Source organism: Vespa velutina, chromosome 4, assembly GCF_912470025.1.
Source record: "Vespa velutina chromosome 4, iVesVel2.1, whole genome shotgun sequence".
NCBI lineage: Eukaryota > Metazoa > Arthropoda > Insecta > Hymenoptera > Vespidae > Vespa > Vespa velutina.
Window position 1 is genome coordinate 7,550,743 of NC_062191.1, and position 15,120 is coordinate 7,565,862.

At 32.6% G+C, this 15,120-nt stretch overlaps 2 protein-coding genes across 5 annotated transcripts; one reads left to right on the top strand and one right to left on the bottom strand.

Moving 5' to 3' along the window:
* Nucleotides 1-283: 283 nt before the first annotated feature.
* LOC124948379 lies at nt 284-9,583 on the bottom strand. Of its 4 annotated transcripts, none has more exons than XM_047491900.1 (6): nt 9,369-9,583; nt 2,500-4,395; nt 2,075-2,416; nt 1,726-1,956; nt 1,157-1,633; nt 284-991 (listed from the first exon to the last, which is right to left on the bottom strand). In XM_047491900.1, exons 1-6 carry the CDS (start codon nt 9,372-9,374, stop codon nt 971-973), a joined length of 2,973 nt encoding a protein of 990 aa, XP_047347856.1. In that variant the 5' UTR covers nt 9,375-9,583; the 3' UTR covers nt 284-970. The 4 variants fall into 4 exon arrangements, with proteins under 4 accessions (XP_047347856.1, XP_047347860.1, XP_047347857.1 ...); XM_047491904.1 differs by lacking the exon at nt 9,369-9,583 and adding an exon at nt 7,985-8,573; XM_047491901.1 differs by lacking the exon at nt 9,369-9,583 and adding an exon at nt 5,155-6,072.
* Nucleotides 9,584-10,870: 1,287 nt separating this feature from the next.
* LOC124948965 (methyl farnesoate epoxidase-like) lies at nt 10,871-15,104 on the top strand. Its single transcript, XM_047493390.1, has 9 exons — nt 10,871-10,918; nt 12,348-12,814; nt 12,911-13,208; nt 13,267-13,455; nt 13,521-13,707; nt 13,796-13,919; nt 14,054-14,234; nt 14,461-14,720; nt 14,798-15,104. Exons 2-9 carry the CDS (start codon nt 12,730-12,732, stop codon nt 14,977-14,979), a joined length of 1,506 nt encoding a protein of 501 aa, XP_047349346.1. The 5' UTR covers nt 10,871-10,918; nt 12,348-12,729; the 3' UTR covers nt 14,980-15,104.
* The last annotated feature ends 16 nt before the right edge of the window (nt 15,105-15,120 follow it).

Sequence of the window (15,120 nt, forward strand, 5' to 3'; positions counted from 1 at the left end):
CACAGACGTGCGTTCATGCGTTCCAAATATGTCCGGATACTGTATTTTCTCCTTTCACCATACGATTCTGAAAAGCCGATGTCAAATCAATTTCATGATATGCATTTATGTGCCGCACGCACGGTTGATATATTTAGTTACAATCACCTGAATCACCTTTTGGCTAGCGTCCAGATTTTCGAAATCGGCGAAAGTGACTTTCTGAAGTAAAACGCAATCGTTTTGAAAATCGAGTCACATCGCAAATAGAAAACAGTTGGCTTAAGGTGAATAGTGAAGAATCAATCGTCGAATTTTTTATTGAATATTTAAAATTTTTTTCTTCGTTTTTCTTATTCGTCAAATATTAAATAGAAATAGTCTTAGAAAATATGTGCGATTATACAAAAGAAATTAATATAATATAATAAGATAAAAATCCTAAATGAGTTTATTGGATGAAAATTCAATGACCCTGAGAGAAAATCTCTAACTGGCAAACGAATGAAAGAAATGCGATGTAATGTGGTGAATAAATATTAAACATAAAAATAAAATACTTTACTATTATTTTCGCAAGTTCTGGCGTTGGATATTTTATACATATCAAAGATAAATAACTAATGAATATTACCATATGAGCTGATAGAAAATAACAAAACACGATGTGTTTAGTATTCTCATATCATCAATCACTATCAGTCACACACATTCGTTTAACACTAGTTTTTAAATTAATTAGTTATCGATGTCCCTTTAATTAAATATCTCGCACATGAGAAATTGTGGTTTCTTCATCTTTCTTGACTTGGCGCCTGACCGACTTCTTCTTCTTTGCATCGACCGGAAAGTCTTGATAATTAAAAATGCTCCTCGACGATCACAAATATTACTTATCTATCGCAAATATTATTAATCTATGTACGAAGTTATATCAGCGACAAAACAGAAGTATGAAAAATCTTTATACAATCGAAAGTCTTTTATCTAGTCATCGCCTAGCCCGTGAAACCTAAAATAATAAGAAAAGAACAAGTCGATCATTAAATAATAATAATAATTATTATTATTATAATTATATACCTATTGAATCAAGCATACAATTATCTTAGGAGAATCAAAAAATCACAATAAAAGAAAAGATACCTTTCACATATAATATAAAAAGAAAAAGTACCTTAGAATGTCCGGCATAAAGGATAGGCGCCACTATTGACTCATCGTCATTGTTCTCGTCTTCGTTTTGGCCTAACAAGGCAAACTCTTCGTGTTCCATTATTCCCCATAGAGGAAGGGTTTCCGGACCCGTGGAAGCCACAGCTAAATTATTTACAGCCTGCGGTAGAACTTGATAAGCTCTCTCTATTTTCTCGAACTCATCCTGCTTACTCTTGATGCTCTTCGAATAGACTACGCTCCCTTTCTTTGAGCTCTTCGTGCTCGATTTATTTTCCTCCTCGCGACGCTCGGTTGCAACCGTTGTAGTTGTCTGAGGAGTCACAACATAGACTCGTTCCTTATCTACCGTCGAAATCGATACCGGAAAAGTTTTCCAAGAACTTTCTTGTTTCTTCGTGGTCACGTTCGAGTTATTTTCATTTACATTCGACGTATTAAATTCCGCTTTGGTTGTTGGATTTTCAACGTGTATGGTCTAAAAAAATTCTCTCAGTTGATCATTTACGATATAACTATTTTAATTTCTCTCATTCATTTTTCATAGTAATAATTAATCGATAATATCACCTGTATCCTAGATTCTTCGAATGAATTAGGTCCTTCATCCTCGATATCGTTAAAACTGAATCCAGCCAATGCAAAAGATTTTACATTTTCTTCGTGATCATTCAAACCGTTCACATGTTCGCCAGATTCCGTTGTCGTGAAATATTCGTTAGGTATTTTTTTCGATGGTTGCAGATAAGGACGAGAAGAACTGGGTAAGATCGTGCTAAAAGTGGTTCCTCGCGAATATTCCTAATTATAAATTCAAACAGGTTTCGATTTAAATATTAAAAAAAAAAATTAATTTCAAAAACTAAAATTTTAATATTTTAATATTTTCATTTCCATGGATTTAACACAAGATACATACCTGTATCGTCCAATTGTCGATATTCTTTTGTAATCTATGAACGTCTATTGAATTGTTAACTTTCTTCGTACTAATATTAAAGACACTTTCAGTTGTCGTTGTTACAACTTTCGTCGTATGATCATCCAAAATATTCAAATTGCTGGAAACTGTCACCGTTTCTGGAAGACTTATCACTTTACTCTCGCTTCTAGACTCTTCACTGACATAGTTGTCACGATTCGATACGTCCACGAAAGATACTGTCCGTTGTTGAGTTTGTTCCACATTATCTTTATCGTCATAGGACGTATGGAAAGGTAATGGGGTATATTGCGACGTATATGGAATTATTACCTGTACCTAAAAGAAAAGAAAATATTACATTCAATTTATCAAATTCAATTTTCTATGTTCATAACAAATTATCGTCATTTTCATTGTACCTGTTTATTTCTCTTTCCTCCATACTGTTGTAAACTATGATCTTCTTTATTTGTATCTTTGTTTTTCTCTAAATTATTTAACAAAGTTTCATCTTGTGTCGTCCTCATTGTCGTCGACAAAACGACTGACCAAGAATCAGTTAATTGTGCTTGTGGTGCTACGAATAAAGTATCAAAATTCTGCAAACCTTCGGTAGTCAAAGTAGTCGGTTTAGTATTTCTCCATGTTTGCTCATTAATTTTGTCAATTCTAAATAAGTCTTTGATCACATTACTTTCTGTCGAATAATTCAAAAAACTATCATTACTACCACCCAATAATCCTAATCGATTAATTTCCTGTTGTACTTGGAAAGAATTCGGCCTCGATTCATAATCCAAAGTTGCCTTAGAATTTTGTTCTCTATCAAGATCAATGAAGGTAGAAGGAGAAGATATCGAGGGCGAATCAGTACGACTTTCGCTCGTCTTCGTTAGATCTGTCAATGGCGATTCTTCAAAATATATTGGATTTCCTATATTGGAAAATCCATCAGTACCTGATGCATGGGAATCTTTAACTATACCGATACTAGATGAGATATCACTATTGTAGGTTTGCTGTCCCAACTCTGTATTTCCAAAAACATAATGATCGTTTCCTATTACAGATGAAGGAACAGTCTGATCGGTTTTTTGAAAATCCAATCTAGAAGAATCAACGAATTGTTGATTATTCCCAAAATTTGTATGCTCGAAATTACCGGAAGCATTAGGTTCTGTAAATTGGTTTATCTTGGACTCATCAAAATTTTCTTTAATCGACGTTGCATCATTTTCTTTATTAAGATTTGGATAAACCACGGGTCCTTGTTGATTCTCATGAGAAGCACTAGAAAACAAGTCTATTTGAACTCCACCATATCCTTGATTACCGAACTCAGTATGACTTGAACCAGACACTTGATGACTTTCAAAAATGGTTTGTCCTTCTTGAGGAATTCCTAAATTCCTATCACCGGAATTGTTCGTTTGATCGTTTGATATTCCTAAAGACAACGATGGACTTGTTTCAATAACAGTCGATACGGGTACCTCGTGATGTTGTAAATTTCCTTTAGTAGGATAATTCGTTCGTGCAGGATAATCAAACACTTCTGCTTTGAACAGAGGAGGCATAGGACCTGGATACAAATGTGGATTCGGTAGAGGTCCGATCGATGGAATTTCTCCGTTTTGTAAAGATGGTGCATAAAAAAAGTCTGGTATTTTGACCTCCTGAGATGCAGCAGCAACGAGTCCGTGATTACTCGGTGGAAGATATTCTCCAGTCACAACTCCAATATGTCCATCTTGATTGCTTGGAGGAAGGTAAGCTCCTCCAAGATTCATGGGTAACCAAGGAATTTTGTTGCACGGATTACAATTCTTGTTTTTGGCCTGTGGATTTAGTTTGTTGTAAATATCTGCGGGAGACGGCGGTTGGGGCAATGGTAGTCTGTCAAAGACAGGTGGTGGTAGTGCATTGTAAACTTGAGACGTTGCTAATGGCAATCCAGGTGGTTGTCCCGATGGTGGTAGTGGTGGCACATGTGATTGAACAAACTTTGGCGGATGGAGCGTTTCAGGAGGTGGAAGTAAAGGCGTTTCCACGGTAGTACCACTTGTAAACGGATTTAACCAACTTATGAATTTTGAGAAATAACCAGGAGATTCAGCAGGATGTGGATTAGTAGTTCGTCCAGTCCTTCCTCCGGGAAATACGCGTGATGGCAGTTGTGGTAGTGGTGGTGGGATCAAAAATTCGCTCAAGGCGTATCTTTGATTTCGTTGTACCAAATTTGGAACCCCTCGATCATTGCCGGCTAATGAAAGTGTACCAACGACACATGTCAACAATACTAAGAACATCGGGGCCTAGAAAGAAAGCATTCAAATAAAGTTTTAAGCGTCCTTATTCCTACTGTATACCTATAAAATACGTGACACCTGCATGAGAATCTCTTGTATGGTTTTTGCAATTTGAAACGCATCGATCTTCTTATATCTCAAAAGTGGATCTCATTTTGCGATGTAACGCTTACAACATGATTGCGAAAATGGCCTGCATTACTATGCAAGATAAAGTAATACGATTCAATATATATATATATATATATACACGATGTATTTCGCATAACACTTGGTACGTTTGAAATTTATGAAAGTTCGTTTATACGTTTACACGTTAAAAAATTATGTATGAGTATATCTCGTAGCAGTCAATGGCACAACGTAGCACACGAGTATAGTCACAATAAGTGGGTCACTCCGTGAGAATCATTTCGAATATTCACGGAACATGTGTGCCATACACGGAACTAAACAATTCTTCCTACTCACAGATACATCTTTTACAAATCGATAATTATAATTTTGAAAAATATAATGAATGCTTTTAAAGAACAACTCTTTCAAAGAATTCTTCGAATATTATTTCATTTTTAGGATCCTTTCATACAACGAGCGTTCATAATTTTTTTTAGAATAAACCCATGACACATTACACAAATGATTTAATATTGTATTAATGTATACCTATGCATTTATCTTAATATGATTAATTATTTTTATACTTTCTACTTTAAGTAAATATATTCTATCTTTATTCATTATCGTCATATACTTTTCTCTTACTTGCATTCATATCCCGTACATAAATAAATAAATTAAACCTGAAAACCAAGGAATATTTCCCGAGATGCCTAATTCTCATCCTTTCGCCTATTCGCACACTACTTCCTCCTCTTCTATTCGTGCAGAAAAGAAACAACGTGCACGAATGATCTCAACACCAAAGGCTACGAGGAAAACGAATCTCTCTGTTATATATGCTGCATGTATATATGTATGTATGTATGTATATATTCGATGTGTAGATCGAGAACGAGTCGATTCGTGGCCGAGGCTTTGAGACTTTCTCACACGACGCAGATTGAATGGCTCTCTTGGCAAGCTTCATGTACCATTTACGTGTCAAGAGAGCTCACACACGCTCCGTACGAGAGAGAACGAGAGTAGTCGTGCGCGCGCGCTCACTTTGACACACAGGCTAATGTCTTTTGACTTGAAGAAACCGGAAGCGACATAGGAAAGTGAAGAAAATATATAAATGAAGAATAGATTGAATTCTATATACGATAACTGCGCCCTCATAGGGACATCACTTATACGTTTACACAATGCAAATGCAAATTTGAATAAGAACGGCTTTATTCCCTTTTATGGTTTCTTTTTTCTTTTTTTTTATTTTTTTACCGCATTAATAGCAATTTTAACTTACAATGGCTTAAAAGAGAATCGCACGTTATAGTATCGCAATTTCAATGTGCTAAGTACAAGATTTCACTGATTCGTTCCGCTTGACCCAACTTGTTCCTTCTTCCTCATCTATGTTCTTTTCTTCGAACGTCGAATATCTGATTTAAATGAACTGTTCGAACATTCAACGAAAACTTCTACGTTCTTAAATGAAATGAAACGAAGACTTTTGTGATTTCTATTCTTAATTACTTTTTTGAACAGAAGTTTCAAAGTAAATAATTAATATTGAATTTAATCGAAAAAAAAAAATAAATTGAAGAAAACACTAATTATATTTTATCGTTTTGTAGATTTTATTCGAAGACAGTTCGATTGTATGACATCAACGAATTCAAGAAACGAATTGTCATGAAGATATTAAATGAAAAAATTGTATTTTAATCGAGAATGAAATCGTGATCGAATATCGCGAAACACTTTGAAATCTCACCGGAGAGAAGCTCATGATATTCATAGAAACCAAGAAGTTTTGTATTTGTGTGTGTGTAGACGTGCACGCGAGTCGACAATGTAGGTAAGTGGACTGTGGGGATTATGAGAGTCGACCTACGGGGAGAAAAGACGATGTAACGTGCGTGTATGTAATCTGTGTGACGCGTTGCCTTGCATGTGTGTATACGTGTGACCACGTGTATCTCTCATCGTTGCGCGCCAAACATGAAAGTCTTGAACGATTCGACCGACATTAATCGAGAGATACCACTGATAATAACTATGATAACGTTAACATAACCATTTATGTTTTTTATCTTATTAAATGATATATTATTTATTATATCTTTTTGTTCGTTTCGTTTCAAAACTATTTCTAGAATTATTATTTTACAAGTAATCTTTTTGTTAAAGGACGTTAGCCAATGTTCTTGAACGAAATTACTATCTCATCTGAAAGACTTTATCGGTTTTCTCGATAATCTACATCATAAAACGTTAATATTGCGTTTCTAAAAACTCATAAATTAATCCTTGGCGTTGATACTTTAATGAACGTAGTTGAAGAACAATTTTGCATTAATATCCATAAGTTTCAATGAAACTAACGAACCGATCACTTTTCTCGTACTTTGTATATTAATAAACTTATTTAATGAAAGTATTCTCTTTGATCTTGAACGTTCTCCTAAATCGAAATATAAAAGTGAACTATCTTCTGAGTACAATAATTACGATGAAGATCCGAAATTTTATCGCGCGAATAACGTGGGAAGCCGTGAGTGAAAATCAGATCTCTATAGAGAAGACAAGAACGGTCTAACGGTTCTTTAACGAAATGACGCGAACTAAAGAAGACAATTACAAGCAAGTACAGATGAGAGGGCAAGGGGAGAGTTAACTATTATCTTTTTCCTCTCTCAATGTCCTATTTCGACGTATGTCGGTGAGTGAAACGGCACATGTCATCTCTTTGCTTCGAGAAAAACGAAAATCGCTTTAACTACGATGATCTTCGCCGAGTTTATCGAGTCTAATGACAGGCCGCAAGGCTTGGTGAAACGTATGAAAATATAATCAAGCGCGTGTACTCTTCATGTTCCCTTCTTAAAAACTATAGCTTATGTTTCAAAGAAAGATAATGAATATAATTATCAAGAAAAGATATTATTTGTTTCGACAAATTGGCAAAGTATTAAATTCTAATGATTGCAATGAATGAAAATGAAGAGAAAGTACTGTACCAAAATACGATCCAAAACAATGATTATATTATAATTCTTTTATTGTGCTTATATTTAAGCATTATATTCAAGAAATATATGAAATTATAAATAAAAAGAAGGATATCCGGTAAAGATTTTAACGACGTTATTAAACATGTTCCTATCTTTGGAAATTTTATTTGTCCATCGATAACGGAGTTGGATTAGTTCTGCAAACGAAAAGTGACATATTTCGGTCTTTAACAAAGGAGAATTCCTTTCTAAAAAAAGAAACACAAAAGAAGAAACTTGTTATTTTCTTTATACTTCCGACTAGAAAATATTTTGCTATCAATAAATTTGATTTAAATTGAAATATTAATTTTTCTTATGCTAATACCTATTAAATACGTATACCTAGATAATATCTATTTCAATTCATAAGAACATTGTGAACATATAATAAAAAGATTTGAGATAATTAAAACAAAACAAAAAACACTCACGCGACGAATGTCCCTCTCTCTCTCTCTCTCTCTCTCTCTCTCTCTCTCTCTCTCTCTCTCTCTCTCTCCTTCTACCTCTCAGAATCTTCTTCTCCTCAGCATATCACACCTCAATGAAAAACGAAATGACGAAAGAAGGTACTTCTTCTTCGAAGAAATCTTCTTTAACTCGCGATAAAGAAGTAAAAGAAAAAGTGAAAATGAATAAGAATATACGGTACTTTGTATAAAAAGTGAGTCAGTGTCCCATCGTAAGTATTCAACACACTATACTGAGTATCGACGCGAGACGAGATACGAGTGACGCTACAACGAGAGCGGAGAAACGACAGGAAGAGAAGGACTACTACGGATGGAAGAGCACCATGGAGGAGGACGACTGACTGAGGAACACTTTGGAGAGGGAGGCGAATGGGAAAAAGAGAGAAGAAAGGTGTGCACTTGACCAGGGTCAAAGAGAGAGTCCATTGGAGTCTCTTATGTACGAGTGACTTATATACGTTCGCTCTTCTCCCCTCATTCCTTTCATCTTTTCCTCCCTCTTATTCTTCTTTTCTAACCTTCGTATCAGGAATGTTTCATCTCGTCATCGACCACCTACAGATACTATTTTCCATTCTTTTCAGCATAATCGATAGCTTTTCCAATGGTTTTGTACCTGACATCTTTACCTGCTGAACCCTTGCTAAAATACTGAATAAGGATCGAGAAAAAAATTTTACCTGCTCTTCAAGATATGTTTCCAAGTAACGTTTCGTTTATCTTAAAAACAAAAAGTTCTCTTCGTAGATCTTAGCAATGTAAAAATATTACAATACAGTGGAAAAATAGAAAACATATTATATTATCCGAGTAGATATAAAAAATAAATCTTAATATTTATTACATTTGTCCGTATAATATTAAAAAAAAAAAAAAAAATAAATAAATTCATACAAAATACATGTGCATCTTTGTGTTCTCTTAGTTAAAATAATTCGACGTAAGAATAATCGTCGAAAGGCTTACATTAAAAATCTCAGTTTAAGGATATTTGACCTGTTCGAAAAAGATTTACTGGCTGATAACTTTCGCTTTTGAGGTAGTGTCCTTTTTAGTACCACGCTCACGTAATCGTAAATTTTCGACAAGCCATAGAATATAAATTTTAACTGTTTAAATCATTGATACCGAACTTTTGTTGAAAGAAAAAAAAAAAGGAATAACTCCAAACAATAACTAAACAAATAGTTACAAGTTACATGAATTAAAAGTCTCTTACGTCTATGCGCGTTTAATGAAAATCTATCGAAAGTACACAAATAATTTTTATTCTTGAGACATCTTTAATTACATCAACGAAGTTCCTCTTCCTCGAACAAAAGCCTTGAAATCTTTGAATTACCGTCATTTGTCTTCGTCGTTGGTGAAACGTACGACGATCCAGAACGTTAAAACAACGCAACTTTACGTATGAGGGGGAAATCGAGGGTGAATCCGCGGAATACAAAATCGCCAGAAAGCGACGAGAAAGTCTAACCGGGTTTAATGCTCTACGCGCGTAACATCGGCACGTTCCAGGCTCCTTCGTAGTTTGTCGATCGAGTCTGCATACACGAGAGTCTTTCCGCGACCACGTTATGTTTATGCACCCGGCTAAATGGGTTACTAGGATCCTTGAAGAGTCTCGATGTCACGAGACACAAGCTAAGAAGATTCAAGGACTTATAATGAGTTTTATATCTTTTCAAATGTTTACAATGAAATTATTATTTTATTTGTAACGTTGTTTATATTTTATTTCAATAGGTTTCTTTTTTTCTTACTTTTGAAAAATATAGTAAAACTTTCCATATCCGAAAGTTCATTATCAGAATATAATGATATTCTATAAATATCCGAATAGTATATCTCTTAACAACAGATATTTCTATTACAAATACATATTTATATATATATACATATACTTTATATATAATAAACATAAATTGTCTACATATAATAAAGAAAAACATATAATATAAATGTAAACATTTTTTATACTATATATGTGTAAACTTTTTTCTATTCGATAAAACGAATTTTAATTATAATGTAGTATGAATTTAATAGCTTGATACAGTGATAAGAGCTTAATTGTGTGATAATGACAACTAAGCGGAAATACATAAAGTTTAACAACAGAAAATTCATTGTTCTATTATTCGAAAATTGAAAATTCTATTATCTGAATAGTTTTGTCTCGCTATTTTGATTCGAGTATGGAAAGTTTTGCTGCATCTTTAATCATTCGTTATCTTTTACGATTTTTTAAAAAAAGTCAAATATGCGAAGGCCGATGAATAACGTACATTATAATTTTCAAATTAATTGTTCTTAAGAATATTAGTGAATGAATCTTTTTATTTAATTGTGATATCTTCGTATTCATTCATTTCTTCGGTAATATTCCTAAAAAAATATTTCGTTTAGATACGTGTTACTTGATATTTTCAAACATCTCAAAGACACATTATTTATGCGACCACGCTCATATCTATTTAAATAACATGCATCGTTATAAATATTTCACAGTGTCGGAGAACGAACAAAACTTGCGAAATTATAATAGTAATTGATCGTCGGTGACACAGGTACGTGATCGAAAGTCGTTTCATCGTAATTTTTAGCTAGAGCACGAATTAAATCTAGTTGTCTAACAATGAGACTTTCTTTTTTACGTTGACGACAAATTTCGCCCAATAACGTCGTTGACGTTATCTCTTCTTTCTCTTAGAATTTGATCTACTTTGTTAGCAATATACCAATGATCAAATAGTACGAGATCGAGCTAAAACAAGATAAGTGATAAAGCAAATAAAACATACGACGTATAAAACAGTTGAAAGAAATGAAATCAGTATAGTATATTCGATATTAAGCTGCAACAATCGTAACGATCAGAAATACAAATGGGTGCGTTTCTCATTATTTTTAAAGCTTTCTTGATAAATCTTTTGATATTTGATTCAGTAAAAGCTCAAATTTTGTGCACTCAACCTGGATTCTTTCCTTTGGGTGATACCGATTGTCAATACTACTACATGTGCACTAAGGATTTAAAATCTATTATATTCAAATGTCCCGTTGGCACAGTATTCGATATGTATAAAGAGGCATGTGTATTACCAATACAGAGTACTTCTTGCATGATATCAACGACAGTCAATCCAAATGAGTGTCTAAGCTCAGGTCGATTCCCTATCAATGATCCAACTTGTCAAAGATATTACTTGTGTTACTGGGAGACAAACGGTTATGTAAAAAAGATATTAAAATGTCCAAATCAAACAATTTTCGATCCTATGAGAAAATTATGTGTGTTGCGCACAGCTTATGTTTGCCAATCTACTACAATTCCTAAATAGTAAATAAATTTTATTTTAGAAAATCATAATAATAGAAAAAAAAGAAAATAAATTCTATATTATGTAATATATAATATATAATACACAATATATGTGCGTTGATTCTAAAAATATAATTGAATTTAAAAAGTTTAATTATAATAAATTGTCACCTGTCAATATCTTGCCATTAGATATTTACTTTTATTATATTATTATCATATAACTTCTAACTATTAATGCTTATAATACTAGAACATGCAGATTAAATAAAAATAAATTTGATATGTATTAGAACGTAATTTTGATCAAATTTTATATAAAATAAGTTCAACATAGCGAATATATAAATATCATCATCCATTTTAATTTCACCAATTCTTCGCTTATATCAACTGAAACAATTGAGCCGACCAAAATAAGTAATACCGGTAACGTATTAAGAATGGAATCAACCAATACGAAATTATCAAATAAGCTTATAGATGTTTTCAAGATCATTGAAACGAAAGAGACATAATCTTTCCAAATTCGACGTTTTCTTTAGATTTTTCTATTATATTGGACTCCGTGGCTTTCAGCGAATATATAACATTATGGAATTGACTTTAATCTCTAGTCTTCTTTTTGGATTTTTCAAATCAATCATCCATTCTGTAATTCTTTTAGTTAACAATGAATATTATATTGTATATATTATATTGCATTTTACAATTTTATGCCATCAGATTCTAATATCATTTTCGGTTTAATGTGATTTTTAAATTAGATTTTCATGTAAATAGAAAAAGAAATATTCATTGTAATTTCTTTGCAATCTGATAATTTGGAAAATATTCATTTAACGGTATTTTAATATCAACACTAACAGTTATGAATTAAATTATATTTTTAATCTTCATACCGTCGTTTAATTTTCTTTTACTCAATAAGAATCGTGTTTTTTCCCAAGTAAATATTATAAATCTAATTGATAAGAACGCGTTATTTTGTGTAAGTGAATAAACGTTAGGAGAATGTCCACAATGGTTTGACTAAATAACTGTAACTGAATAAACGAAAGTTATGATATGCGTTATTTTGTATAACTGAATAAACGTTAGCAAAATGTCCGCAACGGTTTATACGTAAGTGGAAAGTGCACGGAAGAAAGTTATGATACGCAATATGAAACCTTGAGCCGGACAGACTCTTATCCAATCTACTGGTGAAAGGATACATTTTTCATCCACATCTTTCTTCGCCAGCCTTTAGTTTAAAACGTGTCGCTACGAGAAATGTCATGAACGTGAAATATATATTTTCTTTGTGAATAATTCTTATGTTAATTACTCGACACAAGAAAAAAATTGTGAAGTTTGAAGTGTAAAATCATTGAAAATGTGGTTCTTGGTTATTTGTTTATTAATCATCTTGTTCTTTAAAATAATGATTGATCAAAAGAAGTCAAGAAATTTTCCCCCAGGTAATTCTACAAAATATATATGTATATATAAAATAAATATGTTATCGAAGAAATGGATTATAGAATAAACGTAATTAAAATAATTAAACCTCTCAGGTCCACGAGGATTACCAATAATCGGAAATATATTAGACATTAAGCGTTTAGTGAAGAAAACTAAATTCCAAGCTCATACCTGGTGTTATTTGGCAAAAATTTATGGACCAGTGGTGCATTTACAACTTGGATTCGGTTATACATTTATAATTATTTCTGGACGTGAGGCTATCATCGAGATGCTCAGTCGAGCGGAATTTGATGGCAGACCAGATAGCTTAGAAATTCGATTGAGAACCGGAGGTGAACGAAGAGGATTAATTTTTACCGATGGGAAAATTTGGTCAGAACATAGAAGGTAATATTTATTTTAAAACAATGTTTCATTAACCTATAAATTTCTGTAATTAATATAGATTTACAATAAAAACATTGAAACGTCTTGGTTTCGATAAAGCAAACATGGAAGATATGATACTGGAGGATATTGTTACCTTGTTAAAAATAATCGAAGAATTAGCAGAAAAAGGACCAATAACAAATATATACGATCTCGTTTCGGTAACAGTTATAGCCAGTTTTTGGTTTCTTGTCACAGGATCGAAGTAAGAATTTAATTTTAAACAAATACTTACATTTTATTAGACATTCCTCATTGTACATTTTTTAGATTTCAATTAGATCAAGAGGATCCGAAATTGATGGAGGCTATCGCGATATTAAATGAAAATTCAAGAAGCTCCAGAATAACCGGTAGTATAATAAGTCAACTGCCTTTTCTCAGATATATTTTTCCACGTTTAACGGGATATACACAGTTGCAAGAACGGCAAAATCGACTGTGGCTATATTTCAAAGTAATACAATAAAAGATCCAGTAATATCTATAATTTTATAAATTAATTTTTAAAATAGATGCATATATAAAAAATTTTTTTATCATAGAAAATAATAACGGAACACCAAGAGACTGAGATGCAAAATGAACCAACAAACTTAATCGACATTTATCTAAAAGAGATGCAAACACAATGCTCCTCCAATTTATCTTCATCGTCGAACTTCAACGGTAAAACTGTTTTTTTTTTATTATTGAAACATGGTATTAACCTAAATGTATGTCCTATTAATTCTTTAACATTTCTAATCTGATTATCATGTACAATTATCCTGTATTGTAAAATCGATATTAATTGTTTATAGATGAAAATTTAATCGCACTCATTAGAGATCTTTTTATTGCCTCGATCGAGACAACCAGCAGTACCACTGGTTTCGTGATCGCATTTCTTTCTGTAAATCAAAATGTACAAAAGAAGATACATGATGAATTGGATGAAGTTTTTGGCAAAGATATTTCACCTCGTCTCGCATATAGAAATCGGTATTTTATTATTTTCTATTATCTATACCGATATTTTATAATCCTCATACTTTAGTACAAATAAAAGTTACAATAATTCGAAGAAGGAGAAATAGAATGGTATATAATTGTTACATCAATGTATTCGATGAATAATAATCGAGAGAACTAAGTGATCTAGAACATAATAGAAATCTAGGCGATACATCCATAATTATGAGTTATTGTTTTCATTAATATCTCTCAGACTTCCATACCTACAAGCAACTCTGGCGGAAGTAGGAAGAATGGGGAATGTAGGACCGACTTCGGTGCCTCATCGAGCTATGAACGATACAACTTTGTTAGGATACGATATAAAAAAAAATTCCATTTTATTAGCAAATTTAATGAGCGTTCACATGGATGAGAATCATTGGGGTGATCCCAAAACTTTTCGTCCTGAAAGATTCATCAACGAGAAGGGAGAATATTGCGACAACCCTTGGCTTATGTCATTTGGATTAGGTATTTTGTAATATGAATGTTATTTTAAATTTATCCCTTACTATATTTTCACTCTATATTCTATTTCTTTTTTGCAGGTCACAGAAGATGTCCAGGCGAGGTTCTAGCGAAAAATTTTCTCTTTTTGATAAATGCTTGCATGCTGCAGAGATTCCATTTCTCCATAGCACCAGAATATCCAGAACCAGATTTATCAGGTATCGATGGTTTTACTATCTCACCACCACCAATAAATCTTCTCATTAAGAAACGAATATAATGATCATAAAAGACCAATGAAAAAAAATGACTATAAGAAAATATAAGTGTAATATGCTATGTAAGACAATTTGGGTGGCAAACGAAAAAAATGATTTTAAATAAAAAGACTGATTCATAAAAGGACATAGATATTAATAGT